Raw genomic sequence first — 15,449 nt, forward strand, 5'->3', positions numbered from 1 at the left:
CCTTTTTTTGTTAACTGTACATGTAGGGGACTTCAGTCCTGAAGGGTGGGCAGAAACTTTTCAAGATAAAGTGGAATTCTTCTCTCATCTGTGACAAACTGCAGTTTTATCCATTTTTTTAGAAGATTATCTTCTGGATTTCTCTTAGACTTAAGTGTTTTCACTGTCAGCTGGTAACCCCATTGGCTGAAGTTGTTAGAAATTAAAAATTCTTGAGCTTTCCAAATAGCAGTGCTGCTATTTATATTCACTTCTGTACAACTGAGTGAAAGGGATGTTGTGGGAGAGAGGATGAAGACTTCTGAACTGAGATGTAGAGCATGGGTATTACAGACCATGAAGCAGCTGCACAACCTGTAGGTCTTGTCATGGGCTTATCAGTCAGCCGGGATGATATGATATGATATGATATGATATGATATGATATGATATGATATGATATGATATGAATGAGGGCATTTATTTCATGGCTTGAAGACAAAGAAAATGCAAAAAGTTTAACTGAAGCTACTTTAAAGCTTGAAGGTCCTCCACTTAGTAATTCAGTTTTACACAGGTGTACTAAATGATGGTCAATGCAAATAGATGTTTAGCACACCAGGAGAAAGGGGGCAAGGAGAGGAAGGGAGAGGGAGATCCATACTATGTTATTCCCCAATAGTTTTATTTTATTTGAAAGGAAGATGCACCATTTTCACTTTGCAGCACGAAGGCTATTTGAAATGATTTTATTTGTTTTATGCTGGTGTAAGCAGTTAGAACTCTCTCTGCCTGCCTAATGTGAGGATCTAGCCCCTAGTTTGACATCTAGCTGCTTTTTTTTCTTGACATCATGCAAAGTCAGAAATAGGTTTTTTTTCCCTCCTTTGTAGGGACTTGAAGTACTGTTTTCAAAGGACCAATTCAGAGTGATTGCTCACCAGACCGGATGCTGAATGGAACCTCAAATGTGACACTAATCTGCTTTATTCACTTTGAAAAAGCCAATTCTTTGTGTGTTTTCCTTTTAAAGTCAGGGCTGAAGGCATCCTCTTTCCCAGCATGGAGTACTTGAGTTCTATGGATTGAAAAAAGAAGGGCATACGAGGAGGATATTGCTAACACAATAAAATGTAGTTTTGGCTTTTTACAGCAAATTATCTGGGAAGAGGGTCTCTTCAATGTGAGTAAAACTTGTCAGCTGCATGGTGATTAAAGTGTACTAAAAGACATACAAGAACTATTCAAGCTTACCTCAGCAAAGCTGCATTTCCTCCATTCTTTTGTTTGCCTTTGGCGTAGTCTAGGTCTTGGCACTCTTTCTGCGAAAAAATGGTATCATCCTTTTTCCCCTTCATTCAGATCTGTACTTTGCAAGAAAGAAAACTAGTTCATGTAGGTAGGTAGCACGATACGCTCACTCTTTCTTTTCCCAACCTTTGGAAGAAGATAGTAATTGATTCACTGAGGTGCTTTTCATATCAAAATTCACTATAAAGAAAGACCAGTATAATCTAGGGGAACAGATGGTATTTCTTAGTAGGTTTTGCTGAACTGGCACCAGTCATAGGTATCACTGCAACTAGATGGCATAAAGTTTCTTGCCACATGAGTGTAAAACATTTTTTCCCCCAGGGTATAATATATGCAGGGCACTGTGATTATAGCTACTAGTTTGACCTTCAGGACAGCCTTTTAGGGCCTGGCATTCTCCTGAGAAATTTTTGAAGGGGCGTCGTTGGCTGGTTGTGTCAGTTGACTTTAGTTTGTGGCCTGTCATACAGAGATTGAGCAGACTTGCACAGCCTCAAAACTTCATTCTCTTTTATTGTGACGATACTTGGATAGTCTCCTTCCAGCTTCTCCAGTGCCAACAGCAACCTCACTGTCAAGCACATATATTATTTCCAATTGTCATGCCAAAGACAGCAGTGGGAGTAGGCATGGAAAATGAACTCCTGTCTGTCCACAAAGCAAGGTCATAAACTGCAGCAATAGATGAAATAAATACCAATAAAAGTTTTCTAACAATAAATATGGTCAGGTCCTGGAATTGCCTCAGGAGGCTGTTTAATGTGGGATATAAAATACTTGAATATTTTTAGAAACAGATTATACTAACTTCTTTCAGAAGTGGTCTTAGATGTAGATAATATGCCTTCAGACAAAGGAATGGATTAGATGAACTACTAAGATTTCTTACACTCCACTTGTTATGATTCCTTGAACATGTTTACAGACTTGTGGAAATATTTTGGTGTTTTCAGTCCGTTGACCTCTAAGAAATGATCTGCAAAATCCACGTAAAAATTTGTCCCTAAACCACTGGGTAGTTAGAATGAATTCTTCTCCTGAGTTTTGATCGTGAATGTTGGCTTGTTTTTCAATATGCCTGTTAGGATTGTAAAGGGGTTTGACCACATGGGTGTATGTACGATACATAGCTTTGCAAGCAAACTTTACTCATGGCAAATATATACATGTTTTTTTTTAATATCTAGGAAACAATGTTATGAGGACCATCCATGGTGTAGGAGAGATGATGACCCAGATGGTGCTGAGCAGAGGATCTATATTTCCCATTAGTGCCCCTGATGCACAACCAAGCATTCACCCAACCAAGCAAGCCAACACCTCAGACAGTGAAGATGTGATTGTAATGGACACCAAATTGAAAATCATTGAGATTTTGCAGGTAATAATGATTGGTGGAATATTACATAGCAGCCATCTCACAGTTCTTATTCAGAGTGGTAAATTCTATTACTTCCATTCTTACTATTCACTGGGCTGTTCATTTTAAACATAACACTTTGATATGAAGAAGAATGCTCTTCTGTGTGAACAATTGTACGGTTGTGGTCCTCACTCTGTTACACCTGCTTCACCTTTGAAGGAACTAGATGCTGCAGAAACTCTGACACTATTAAGTGTGAAGAGGCAGAACTCCTCCTTTATTCTGCCTCACTAATGTTTTTTGAAGACACTGTCCTTGTTTCCTGTCTCATTAACACACATTTTACACTGGGGTAGCTTGCCTGACTTTAGTATTTGACTCTTTGCTTATAATAGGATATTGAAGGGCAGAATTGGACCTACACCCACTGAAGGCATGCAAAGCCATGCACTTTTGAAGTGAGTTTCAGATTTGCACCGCTAGATCGGGAATAGTCTGTGGGCTGCTACAGTTCTCCCAGCTGAACTGACAAGCTGTGTAACACTAGCATGCCTCCTGAGATACAATTTTCACTTTGTGCTATTACCAAGTGAAATGGAACACATATTTCTATGTATCAAGTCCCAGTTTCTGCAATACTTTTGCCCTAAAGGAATGTTTCAGTGTTTTCTATAAATTCTGTGGATCTGTTGGTACCATTGTCACTTTTGAAAGAGTCAATTTGTTCTGGCTGCTTAGAAATTATTTAAATTACCTTAATTACCTTAATTACTCATCATCTGAAAGACTATCAATTGTTAGAGTATCCTTAGTAGTGCGTACTTTGGTTCCAGAGTTCCTTTGCTTTAGGGCTTATGCTGAAGGACAGTGTGTTATAAAGTTGTATCACCTAAATAATACCATTAATGTGTATTGTTTCTTATTTTCATTTTTTCTTTCCTTGATTGAGTTTCTCTCCATACTGTCTTGCTTTACTGGTTGATGCCTGCTGGATGATTCTAGGACATCAACCTCATTCTGTGCATTCCCTGACTGCTCACAGGCAAGAGAATCACATTTTGGATCATCCTTTCCTTTTTACCGCGTGTCCAGTGCAAGAACACCTGGGACTCGAGAGCATTTAATCCTAATTTATTCGTTAATCTGTGGCTTGTTAGTTACAGTTTAGTCATATGGCCAAATTATTGCAGATTACTGCAAAGTGTCATATGTTGGTGAATCACAGTAAATGTGCATATATATGAGTTTAGTTCACAAGAAATACAAACTAATTTAGGTAGATTTACAATGCAATGAAGGAAGATTAATTTAAATAACAGCACCTTTCGTTACTGTGCTGTTACCCTAAAAGAAGAGTAAGAATATTTTAGGTTTGTTGAATTATGGTGCATAGCTAGTGCAATAGTGATTAAAGCTATTCTGTTCTAGGAAATAGTTCAGTTTATAATAATTTAATTCTCAGTATATCCTCTTACATCTTTAAGTAGAGGCATTTTTTATTTAGGAGTTTTCATCCTGCCGTCAGCCAGAATTAAACAGATGGCCTGATAGACTTAGTTGACTTAGGAAATTTTTATTTTTAAAAATCTTGCCTGTACAACTGTGGGGTAACTTCATCATGGAACCAAATTTTAAAGCAAAGATATTGTTTCTTGAACTGGCATTTTAATTGCATTTGGATGGTATAGTCCTAGTCAAGTCCTGTTACAGTGTTCTGGGTCTGGGAAGCTTGTCTGACTCTAGTTAGAGATCAAAGAAACAGGTTGCCACTATTTCTTATGTCATCACCTGTCACCTGAGTCTTGGTAACTTAACATATGTGCTTTCATCCCCACTGGCTGCAAAATAAGTTAAATTACCTTAAACCTGTTTCACTGTATGCTTGCATTTACCGTGGGCAAGGAGCGTAAGTGTGGGAAACAACGAAACTCAGTCCATAGGCAGTCACTTGTTGAAGTGTCAGATGTGTATGTGTCAGTCATTAAATTGCTACTAGTGTTTCCAGCCTAGTTATTTTCCTCACTGTTTCAAGATAAAAGCAACACTTCCAGCTTTGAATTAGGATTTTTTCTTGTATGAGTTTCTGATTTCACAGCTGAGGAAGAAAAGGCACCAATAATCACAAGAAAGCAGAGTGTTGGGTGAGGGGAAACCCTGTTACCATTACAGTGCTAGCTCCCACAACCAAACTTTTTATTTTTGCTGTGTGCTGGCAACACTTTTGGAAACTTGTGAAGGAAATGGTATTTGCTGCCCACATCCTCAGCTCACAATTACCAGCCCTTGGACCCCACCTTGCTTGTACTTCATGGGAGCCTGGAGTTACCACAGCACTGCTTCCCTTGGCTGTCTAGCATTTGAGAGGGTGAGCCTCAAGCCTGTTGTCTTTAGTCTCAGTCCCACTCCTTATCTTCATGAGGCATTAGAGGTCTAGCTGAAATATGAAATAACTGTCTCAACATGGGTTTGAATGTGCTGATGCGGCTCGCAGACAGGGAGGACAAGGCAGTGTGCTGGAGCCCCTGGACAAACCCAGGCTGCTTCTTAGTATGCGGCAGTTGACAAGGGTAGAATTCAATATGTCTGAGGATGGTCAGAGCAAAGAAGGAAATCACTGAAAGCTGATGAATGTAATGGATTCTTCTTTTATTTTGTAACGATCATGTTTACCTAAAATAATTAACTTTAAATAATCAACTATCCTTGTAGGTTTAAATAATCAAGTATCCCTGCACAGAAGCATCCTAACGCATATTACCAAATGGCAGAAGAAAAGTCATGTTTAAAATGTTTTTTTTTTTCTTGTAGTTTATTCTCAGTGTTAGACTGGACTATAGAATATCCTACATGCTGTCTATCTATAAGAGAGAGTTTGGGGAGAGCAATGAAAATGTTGATTGTTCTACAACATCCCCGCCTGACACACCAGGGATTGCCTCAGGTAAATGTTGCTGTTGTATTGCAATGTGAAATAATTCCGTGAAGCCTACTACAAACAATGAACCTCATCTAGAGCAGAAAGATGCATGCTGCTTCACCTTGAAAAGTTTATGGCAAAATTAAAATTTTAAGGAATCCCATAAAAGTAAGATTTTTTTTTTTTTTCTGGCCTGTCCTCCTCTAACAAAAAGGTGATTCTTTTTTTTCCATGATGACAATGGAAATTGACTCTTCCCAAAACATTGCAAAATGATAAACGAAGTGGAGGGTAGGTCATGAAAAAATGGTTGGGGTTGGATGAGGACTGATTTAAGTAAGGTAACTGCAGTATGGGAATCGAGTGGTTTTCCCAGAGCATTCCCATGCACACAGAAGTGTTTAAAAGGCTCACTGTTGTTTTTATGACTCTCATAAAAAAATAATAAAATTAAACGTTTCAGATTCTGTATCATTTGTGGGTCCCTGAAGATGACCTAGCACCATGGGGCTCTGGTTCATCACTACAATTTGGCTCTTCCTTAGTAATAATAATGGTAATACACAATTTAACCCCAGTTAGCCCATGTCCTCTTTCTTTTCTGCTATTGCAGATAATGAATTTTACCCAGTTGAGGAATGTGTAGTTATACCTTCACTTGACAGTAGCTACTTTAAAGAGTTCCATAGTTCCATTTTGCTGTGCAGATTAAACAATGTCACTGGCTTTTTTCTTCTTCTTTTTTTTTCCAGCAATTGTTCCAGATATAGATGAAATTGCAGCTCAGGCTGAAACCATGTTTGCTGGCAGGTACTTTCTCTGAAATTTTATGTCTCTGTATATCTGTTTGTTCATGTTGATATTTCTCAGTCCCTATTTATTCTGTGCATATTTTCATACCTCTTTCTCTTCCTTTGGCTGCTGCTTATTATATAACCTATACATAGACAGAAAAGTGCCAGAGAAGATCTGAATTTGAAACAATAGCCCAGTTGGTATGGGTGGCCACAGGGCTGGAAATGACCACCCTCTTAGTTGCAAGGGAGTTAGTAGGTTTTTGTCCTGTTTCCAGAGGCAGCCAGGGAACGTTGTACATATTGAGCTAAAACACACTAAGTATTTCTTTTCCAATGTCTTACATGGATGCTTTTAAAGAAAACCCTTTTTCTTAGGTACCTTATAGTTGTAGCCCCAAATTTCTTGGATCAGGAGGTTACTGTTGACCTTCAGTATTTCTCATAGACCACATGACCAGTTGTTGTTGCACTTTGTGTCTGAACTTGTTTAGAAATTGGTGTCAACAATAGTCTCTTTCATATGACTCCTCAAGTCAACTGTGGACCACTTGCCATGATCTTCTGGACCATCCGAGGCCTGCAGAACACAAGTTATGCTTGCAGAGTTTCGGAAATTATTTCAGCTACACTGTGAACATAAAAAGAAGCATAGAAAATATCCACACTGGAGAGTTATTATCATTATCACTATGTTGGTTTAATTTTATGGGTATAATTATAATTATACCAGTAAAAATGAATTCCATTTAGACAAGGCCATACACTTCAAAGCTTTTCTTGGAGCTAGGGAGAAGGATCTGCACTATGGGCACTCTGATCTTTCCTCTCTCGGTCCCTTATGCATTCTCAATCTTTACCAGCACAAGCAATGCCTCCAGTCCTCTCCCTGAGCTCCCATAATGTAAAACAACACACAGCCCTTGGCATCTGCATCTTTAACAGAGAGACTGAATGGTTTCTTGGAAACATTATTTCTGCTTTGATATGTTAAGTGTAAATCTGCTTTCTGCCGTTCCAGATTATGACTATGATTCCAGAAATATGATGCTTTTGGCAATTCTTACTATTTTTGAGCTTATTTTTTCTTAAATGAAATTTTAATAGATGAAAAGGGAAGGAGTAAAAAGGAAAGGGCCAAATTAATTTCTGATGAAATGTTGTTTACTTCAATTAATTTGGATTGGGGATGAGCTTGGGACAATTTATTCAAGACTTAAATGAAGGTTTTTGCAATATGGGTTTTATTTACAATATTTGACACATTTCATACATACTTATTTTCATTCTGCAGTGTCCGTTCCACTACAAGATTGCTGCAACAGCATACGGCTGTAGGATTGAAGTCCTTATAAAATAAATTAATGTTTATAGTTGCCTTCTTGCAGCATATTTGATTTGGCTTTAAGAGCTCTTTCAAATGAAGATTGTGTCAAAAACTTCTATTTTTTTTTTTTTTTTACTTATTTTACTTGATTTGGTCCTTCCCCCCCGCTTTCTGTTTCAGAAAGGAGAAGAATGCAGTTCAGCTTGATGATGAAGGAGGCAGAACTTTTTTACGGGTCCTCATTCACCTCATCATGCACGACTACCCTCCTTTGCTCTCAGGTGCTCTGCACCTGCTATTTAAGCACTTCAGCCAGAGAGCAGAAGTTCTGCAAGCATTTAAACAGGTATGGATGGGCATAGTGTTATTCCGGGAGACTTGGCTTCAGGGAAAGTCTTTCCAAATGCTGCTTTACTTTCCTAAATCGCCATTAATTATTTCCTTAGAGGCCCAGATTCAAGAGAGGTTTGTTTGCTTTTCGTTTTGTTTTCATTAGATTTGACCATATGTGCTAATATGTATTACGGTTGTGCACCCAGAAATAGATATTTCTGGCATTGCATCCACTACTGAAAACATAGGTCCCTGGTGACAGGTGGGACATGCATGCATCTCTCAGTGAGACATGATTTGGTAGTGATCCCTCACAGACAGAGTTAGTAGCTCGTGTTCTGCAGGCAGTGCACTGGTGTCAGCAGTAAGCCTTTTCTGTCTTCAGGGCTGCTTAGGCTGGTTTAAAGCTCTCTTGTTATTCATGTGGTGTTTCTAGTTCTAATTCAGGTGTCTTTGCGTTGTGCTCCACTGCATGGTAAAGATAGGCCCAAATAACAGGAAGAGAGTAATAGAGCCAAACCTGTTTGCAGCTTTTATTCTTACTGTTGATAACAGTGCATGTGCAGGCTCCATGTGTCAGTGGATTAGGATAGGGAGATCTGATGTCATGGGGCTGGATGACAGGAACATCTCTCTTTACGTAAGCCCCTGTAACACATGTTGATAATACCATCTGATGCTTATTTCAGTATTTTGATAGCGTGTTCTCTCACCCTTATGTAACACGTGGAGGTTTCTCTTGTTTAAAAACAGATGAACGATAAAGACCTGGAAAGCATTTGTTTAATGCTTTGCAGTATAGTAGAAAGGCCTCCCACCAGATTGTTAAAGTTAGGCCATGCTGGTTCATTGCATAAATAGCAGTTATTCTGAGGTCAGCAAGGACTGGGTAGCTTAACATGTTTTTGTAAAGGATGGAAAAGTCTAATTGGCAAATAACAAAAAAAGACTGTAGAGAACATGGAATATGAATGTCTGTGGATGAGCAGCATTCATAAATTCTGTAAAATCACAAGGTTTTACCAAGCTAAGAGAAAAGATGATGAAAACTTTTGTGTTATGAAATAGTGAATATTAGCCTGCATTTAGTGATGTTTTTTAAAAACAGAATGTGCCTATCATTGTTTTTGTCTGCCATGTGACCTTAATCTTTTATGTAAGTGTGATTTCTTAATAGTGCTTATTGATTTGCAGTAAAGATTGTTGGAGGTTTTGGGGAATATTATCTTCATTAATAATCTCAGTAGAGCAAAGGGCATTACCAAGTAAGGATATGCATAGATCATGTTAAATCAAGAACTACAAATAACAGGGGAAAAAAACCAGAGTACAAAAAAAAAAGAAAAGATTATATTAATCTTAGTAAAAGGCAACCACTCAGATGGAAAATTACATGAACCTGAAAGTCAGTTTGTGAGCTATATTTAAACAAGTTTTTTAAGCTGGCCTAACAGTGTTAAAACCTGTCGTTTTCACTGTTTGATTATGGTGAGGTAGGTGATCATTAAAGTTGCCATTCTGACTCTTCTTTGGATGTCATGATTCCTTGTTATACCATCCTTTTTTTGTTTTTTTTTTCCCCACTTGTGAAGTGCTGTGCTGATGGTATAAGCTATTTCTAATTGTATTGCTTTAATACCATGGAACTGTATTGTTTTAATGCCACAAGGATCATAATCAGTGCATCAGCACTAACCCTACATAGAACTCAAGAACTTGTAAATCCGTGTTTGTGCTGAAAATGTTTTGCAGTGTTTTAAGGAAGGTGAGAGAATTTTGTGAAATTCATAAACTAACTTGTTTTGGGCAGCTATAGTCTCTGCCTCTGTTAGATGTTCTTGATGATTGAGGGCTAAAAATGCTGTGTGTGCCATGTTTCAATTTCATAAGGAAAGTTACATAAAGCACCTGGAAAGAGTGGCTTAGAATGGAAACTGTCAAGCAAATTACCCAGGCATAAGTGCTTGTGCTAGTGCTTTAATAGCTTTACGATTTTCTGTATTTCCAGGTTCAGCTGCTGGTGTCTAATCAAGATGTTGATAACTACAAGCAAATCAAGGCTGATCTTGATCAGCTACGTCTGACTGTAGAAAAATCAGAATTGTGGGTTGAAAAGAGCAGCAACTATGAGAGTGGAGAGGTGGGAGACAATCAAACCAAAGGGGGAGAAGAGCCAATAGAGGTGGGTCTAAAGACTTTGTTGTTAGAATTGTTTCAATATTGATAGGTAGCTTAATGAACAACTGCAAATTTGTGGTCCGGTTAATCAAAGTAGCAAAGTGAGATTGTGCAGGATTCTGGCTGACCTTTAGTAATAGCTAAAATAGGAGATAAAACCTCTTTTATCAATTCATTCAATATTCTCTCCCACTGCTTTCAGTAACTGCATTCTTATGTCACAGAGCTATGCTACATTCCTTCTTGACTAGCAAACAAGCCACAGTGCATGGCATCACTCTGTGGCCAAGGAAGTAATCTAGGGATCACATGCTGGTGGCAGTTGTGCTGACTTGCTGGAAGAAAGAATCATAGAATCACAGAATGGGTTGGGTTAGGAGGGACTTTAAGGCTCACCCAGTTCCAGCCCCCTGCCATGGGCAGGGACACCTTCCACTAGACCAGGTTGCTCAAAGCCCCATTCAGCCTGGCCTGGGACACTGCCAGGGATGAGGCAGCCACAGCTTCTCGGGGCAGCCTGTGCCAGCGCCTCACTACCCTCACAGTAAAGAGTATTTTCCCAATATCTAATATAAAACTACCATCTTTCAGTCTGAAGCCATTCCCCCTTGTCCTATCACTACATGGCCTTGTAAAAAGCCCCTGTCCAGGTTTCTTGTAGAAGAAGTAGCAGACAGTATCAGTTCGTGCAAGGAGGGAAGGGGAGTACAATCAAACCGGTATTTTCAAATATTACACAAGTAATTCCACTCTCCACCAAACCTAAGATTCACCCAAGAATGCTGAGATTTTGTAGGCACACTAATATTCCGGGTTTTTTTGACCCTTGTCACACCAGAAGTTGGGAAACTTTAGAACTCGAATCTGGAGCCACAAACACCTGATTTTGAAACATTGTAATTGACTTTTTTTTTTTTTACTTTTGTTTTTCTGTGAAAGCTGAGGTCCTCATGTAATTACAGAATCCCAAGGGTTGGAAGGGACCTAAAAAGATCATCTAGTCATAACTCCAGTATGAATCTTAAAGTGCAAAGTGCTGCAAGAGTTGCTATGGTTCAGGTTTGTGACATAACAGTAGCTAGAGCAGGCTTTCGCACCAGTATTTATTCCCACTTTTCCATTTTTGTCAGAGGAAGTTTGGAGAGATGATCAACTGCCATTTCTGAGACAGCACTTTCCTTATTCTCTTCCATGGTAGAGTCTTCACTGGTAGCAAGAAAATGGGCAAGGAAGCCACTAAAGGAAGCTTAGCAGGGAGTCAAGTGGAGTTCATACAGCATTGTGAAGCCAGTGCGTTCAGGAAAAGTAGGGGAGCCATTGAGAAAAGACAGGATGTCTGCGTATTTCTATGCCATACATTTGGTCTTTCAGATGGGAAAGCAGGTCTTATGTGGCTTCATATGGGGGAAAATCCAACATTTCAAGGGAGAATCCCAGTTTCTAGGGATATTGCAGGTCCTACTCTTCCTCTGATGTAACTTGGCTGAATTTAATGGTGTCAGAACTGGGGAGGAATCTGGACTTTATGAGCTTAAATATGTGGGATTTCCTGTTTTCTTTTCTCAAGCATATCTGTAGCAAGAAAGAAAATGTTCCTTTATTTAATGAATGGGAAAAGTAATGGGGAAACAGGATATAGGACTGCAGCAGGGTATATACAAGGTTATGTACCTATAATAAATTATAAAAGTGTAATAAAATCCTTTTTATTTCTATGGAAAGCCCTGATGGCAAAGAAAGTTCAGGAAGAGGGGAGAAAACAATGTGCAGAAGCATCTCTATAAATGGGAGATTTTCGGTGGTGGCTTGTTTTCTTTTCCCCATGAGGCATCTGTGGGTCTGTATGGATTAGCAGTGCTTCAGTAGATGTGTGATATTATCTCTGGCAGATCTGAGAGACTGTTGTATTAGAACAGTAATATGTAATCTGCACAACTGGTTAGATCATCTGGTCGTAATTCCATGAGAACTGTGCCAGGTTACAAGAGCTTAGAACCTGTTCCATTATTTTTTCCTCCGTTAAATTATTTTTTAACAGTCAGGAAATATTTATACCTGGCAAAACTACTTGAGATAATGAATACTCTCTCTGAGATCTGAAGTCAAGACACAAGAGGTGAGGTGCCGGTCATAATCTACAATATGTGAAGCAGGTGGCTAGCTTCAAGCAGATGAACACCCCTGTGAGATCCCATGCTTTCTTGGAGTGGATGCTGGGTGTTCAGCACTGAGCTGGATGAACCTTTAGGTCTTTAGTGAATATGCTTCATTTGCCTGTGCTTAATTTTTTACAAACAACATTGAAGGGTGCACAAGGGCTTAAATTATATCCCAGAACAGTCTTACGTGAAGCCCAAGTTTCTGTCCCTCCTGGAGCACTTTGCAAGATTGGCTTAAGAATTTCAAAAGAAATAAAATACATTTTTTTGCCCTTTGGCTTCTGAGTGTTCTGAGGTAATTGTTTTCACCTTTCTATCATAAGCCGGGGGGGGGGGGGCTAGAGACTTCTGCTTTTTTTGCAGTCATTTGACTCCAGAAATGGTATTTGTAGAAAAATAAAGTATCTGGAGTTTTCCACAGGAAGAACAATGAATCTTACATCCATCCATGCAGGATCTTCTTCATAGGAACTGGAGATCAGAATTACAGGAAGCAGTGCTTGGAGTTAGGTCAGACATGTTAGATACCATAGAGGATTAGGAAGAAATGCTGAAGCTGATGTCACACAACTGAGCTTGGCTTGAGAAGGAAAAAGCAGATAAAGCCTGTTTACTTGGTTATCTCTAGTATAAAGATGTTATGAGTCTGTATACATACCACAGCCCATGGAAAGTGTGGCTTTTGTTGTCCTGTCACTGGAGGATGTATTGGTGGTGTAGCACCAGAAGCACAGATATGAGGAGGAGAAACAGACAGTCTCTGTGAAAGGACTCTCAGGTGGATCTGAAATATAGTGCTGTGGCATTTATAGAGCTTCTCATCTTCACCATCCACTGAGAAAGTTCAGCAACGTTTAAAGTTGTATAAACTTTCCGCACCCTCAAGCGCCTGGTGTTCCCTTGCTCTCCTCTTTTTCTGGTCTGTGGCAGTTTGCTTTGGTTCTGGGACTGTTTGAACAAGCATCTTAACCATCACCTATAAGCTGAGATTGTGAACTGGAATTTCTGAGAGTGCCTCTCTTTCCCCTGGTAAGTAAACACAGCCTGCAGAGGGCAAAACTGTGCCAGCGTGACACTGCCCAGGGCTGTCCACAGCTCTCCTGCTGGGATGAGTGAGACTATTTCATTAGCTGGGAACTGCTTGGACTCAATGCTGGAATCTGAGGCTCCATTTTGGGGGCTAGAAAGAAAGGATCCTAAGACTGATGCACACAGTGATATTCTGTGAATTTTACGAATAAGGAAATAGTCTTTGAAAATACCATTTCCTAAAGGTGGGGTGCTCAGAAGAGAACCTTTCTCAATGTGATGTCTATGACTCCCTGTCTGCTATGGAAAAGTGTGACAGAGAATGTCTGTCATGGGGCTTAACAAGGCAAGATATGCAACTGAGTGTCTCTGGTATCCCAGTGGTGTGATCATCTCTTGATAACTACGTCGCTGGCATGCTCTTGTGGGTTCAATAAACAGGCTTTTATTTTGTGAAGAGAAAGGATAGCTTCAGCAGTTTAATGCTGGTCAGTGCTTCCAGAAAAGACATATAGTTCACATGGATTATAAAACTACATTGATTGAGGAAGAATGCTGGTAAAAGTAACAGGTAAATTAATCTTGGTTAACCCACAGTCCCAGAACAGAGGAGGGTGGTTAATTATAGCAAAGAGCCTGAAATTCCTTCCAAAGTATCGATTCAAATGGCTAAAGAGAAGGCAGCATGCATACTAACAAACCTAAACAAATAAAATCCACTGTTGTTGCATAGATCAACATGACCACGTTGAACAGCAGTACTGACACTGTTATAAACAGCTTCCATGGCCAAGTGGTGCAGCTGTTCTTGCCCCACTGGAAATTAAGACCAGCTGGGATTTATAGAACCCTTCATCTTCCCCATCAGCTAAGAAAGTTCAGAGAAAGGTTTCAAGATGCATAAACATTCAGACTGGCGTGCACGTGTGTGGTTTAGCATAATTGTCTTCTCTAAAACAGTAGGAAGTTTGAGGACACGATGAAACTCAGAAGTGCACCTGTTTCTTCTTTTTTTTCCATGCTATTACACTGGTTTATATCCTGTGGTTATACTGTGAGGCAATCACAAGATCTGCTGCAGTTTTTCTACATGCTTAGTTTCAGCATCCAAAGTCCAATCTTTCGGTTCTTTGTATTTCCAGTTAAGAAAGGCTTCCCATAGCTGGCAGCAGAAAACAAAACAAAACACTGCCAGTATTCTAAGTGACAGTATTTGTGTGGATGCTCTTCCATGTTTTGACTGAGATATGCATGGAAAGGTGCGTGGGTGTTGGCAGTTACTTGCTGACTTGATTTCTCTTATCATACCCAGCTGGGGCTTTCTAAGAGCCAAGGCCCAGAGCATACAGCGTCATGACTGGATGTTGCAGTTTAACAACATAAGGTTCTCATTTGCTTTTAAATCCTTTCCTGCATCATCCAGAGATGAGGACAGAAGTGTCCTCTTCATGGGAGGAACATCTCCACTTTCCATGTGCTACTTGTTCCTGTACTGCTGAGAACTCCACCTATTTATCTTAATTACAGAGGTCATCTTGAGCTCTTTCTCCAGGCTTTCTAATGTTCACATACAGAGACTTTGTGATCTTTCTAGATGTATTAGAGATTTTTGGAACGAGTGGTGCTATTGAAATATACTTACTGTCCCTGTTCTCACAGTATTAAATTCCTTGGATATCTATTCCATGATTTAGGAATGTATTCTTTTTTAGGGGGATCAGAAGCATGTACACATAGAGTAATTGCCTCAGATTATGTTGGCAATTTGAAACAAAGGAAGGACTTGATTGTGAACTCATGGACCAGTGGATAAAGAATGAATGAATATTTTTATTATGTGATAAGTCTATTCCCTATGAAGTGCTATAACACTTCTTCACTTGCTGTTATTACATATAATTAGTTCATGTAGAGGAAATTGCAAGACATCTTCACTTGTTGTGTGTTCTTTGTTATAGGAATCAAATATTTTGAGTCCAATACAGGATGGGACCAAAAAGCCCCAGATAGACAGCAACAAAAGCAATAACTACAATATTGTTAAAGAGGTTGGTAT

At 39.3% G+C, this 15,449-nt stretch overlaps 1 protein-coding gene across 3 annotated transcripts in view; it reads left to right on the forward strand.

Annotated features, from left to right (window-relative positions):
* Positions 1-15,449, forward strand: part of ITPR2 (inositol 1,4,5-trisphosphate receptor type 2) — a 261,899-nt gene that overhangs the window by 96,880 nt on the left and 149,570 nt on the right. For all 3 annotated transcript variants that reach the window (XM_065673846.1, XM_065673864.1, XM_065673855.1), the window contains 6 exons: positions 2,481-2,674; positions 5,465-5,597; positions 6,326-6,383; positions 7,875-8,040; positions 10,036-10,209; positions 15,352-15,441. In XM_065673846.1, coding sequence (XP_065529918.1) covers positions 2,481-2,674; positions 5,465-5,597; positions 6,326-6,383; positions 7,875-8,040; positions 10,036-10,209; positions 15,352-15,441 — 815 coding nt within the window. The remainder of the gene's footprint in view (positions 1-2,480; positions 2,675-5,464; positions 5,598-6,325; positions 6,384-7,874; positions 8,041-10,035; positions 10,210-15,351; positions 15,442-15,449) is intronic.

Source organism: Lathamus discolor, chromosome 1 (genome assembly GCF_037157495.1).
Source record: "Lathamus discolor isolate bLatDis1 chromosome 1, bLatDis1.hap1, whole genome shotgun sequence".
In the NCBI taxonomy this organism is placed as follows: Eukaryota; Metazoa; Chordata; class Aves; order Psittaciformes; family Psittacidae; genus Lathamus; species Lathamus discolor.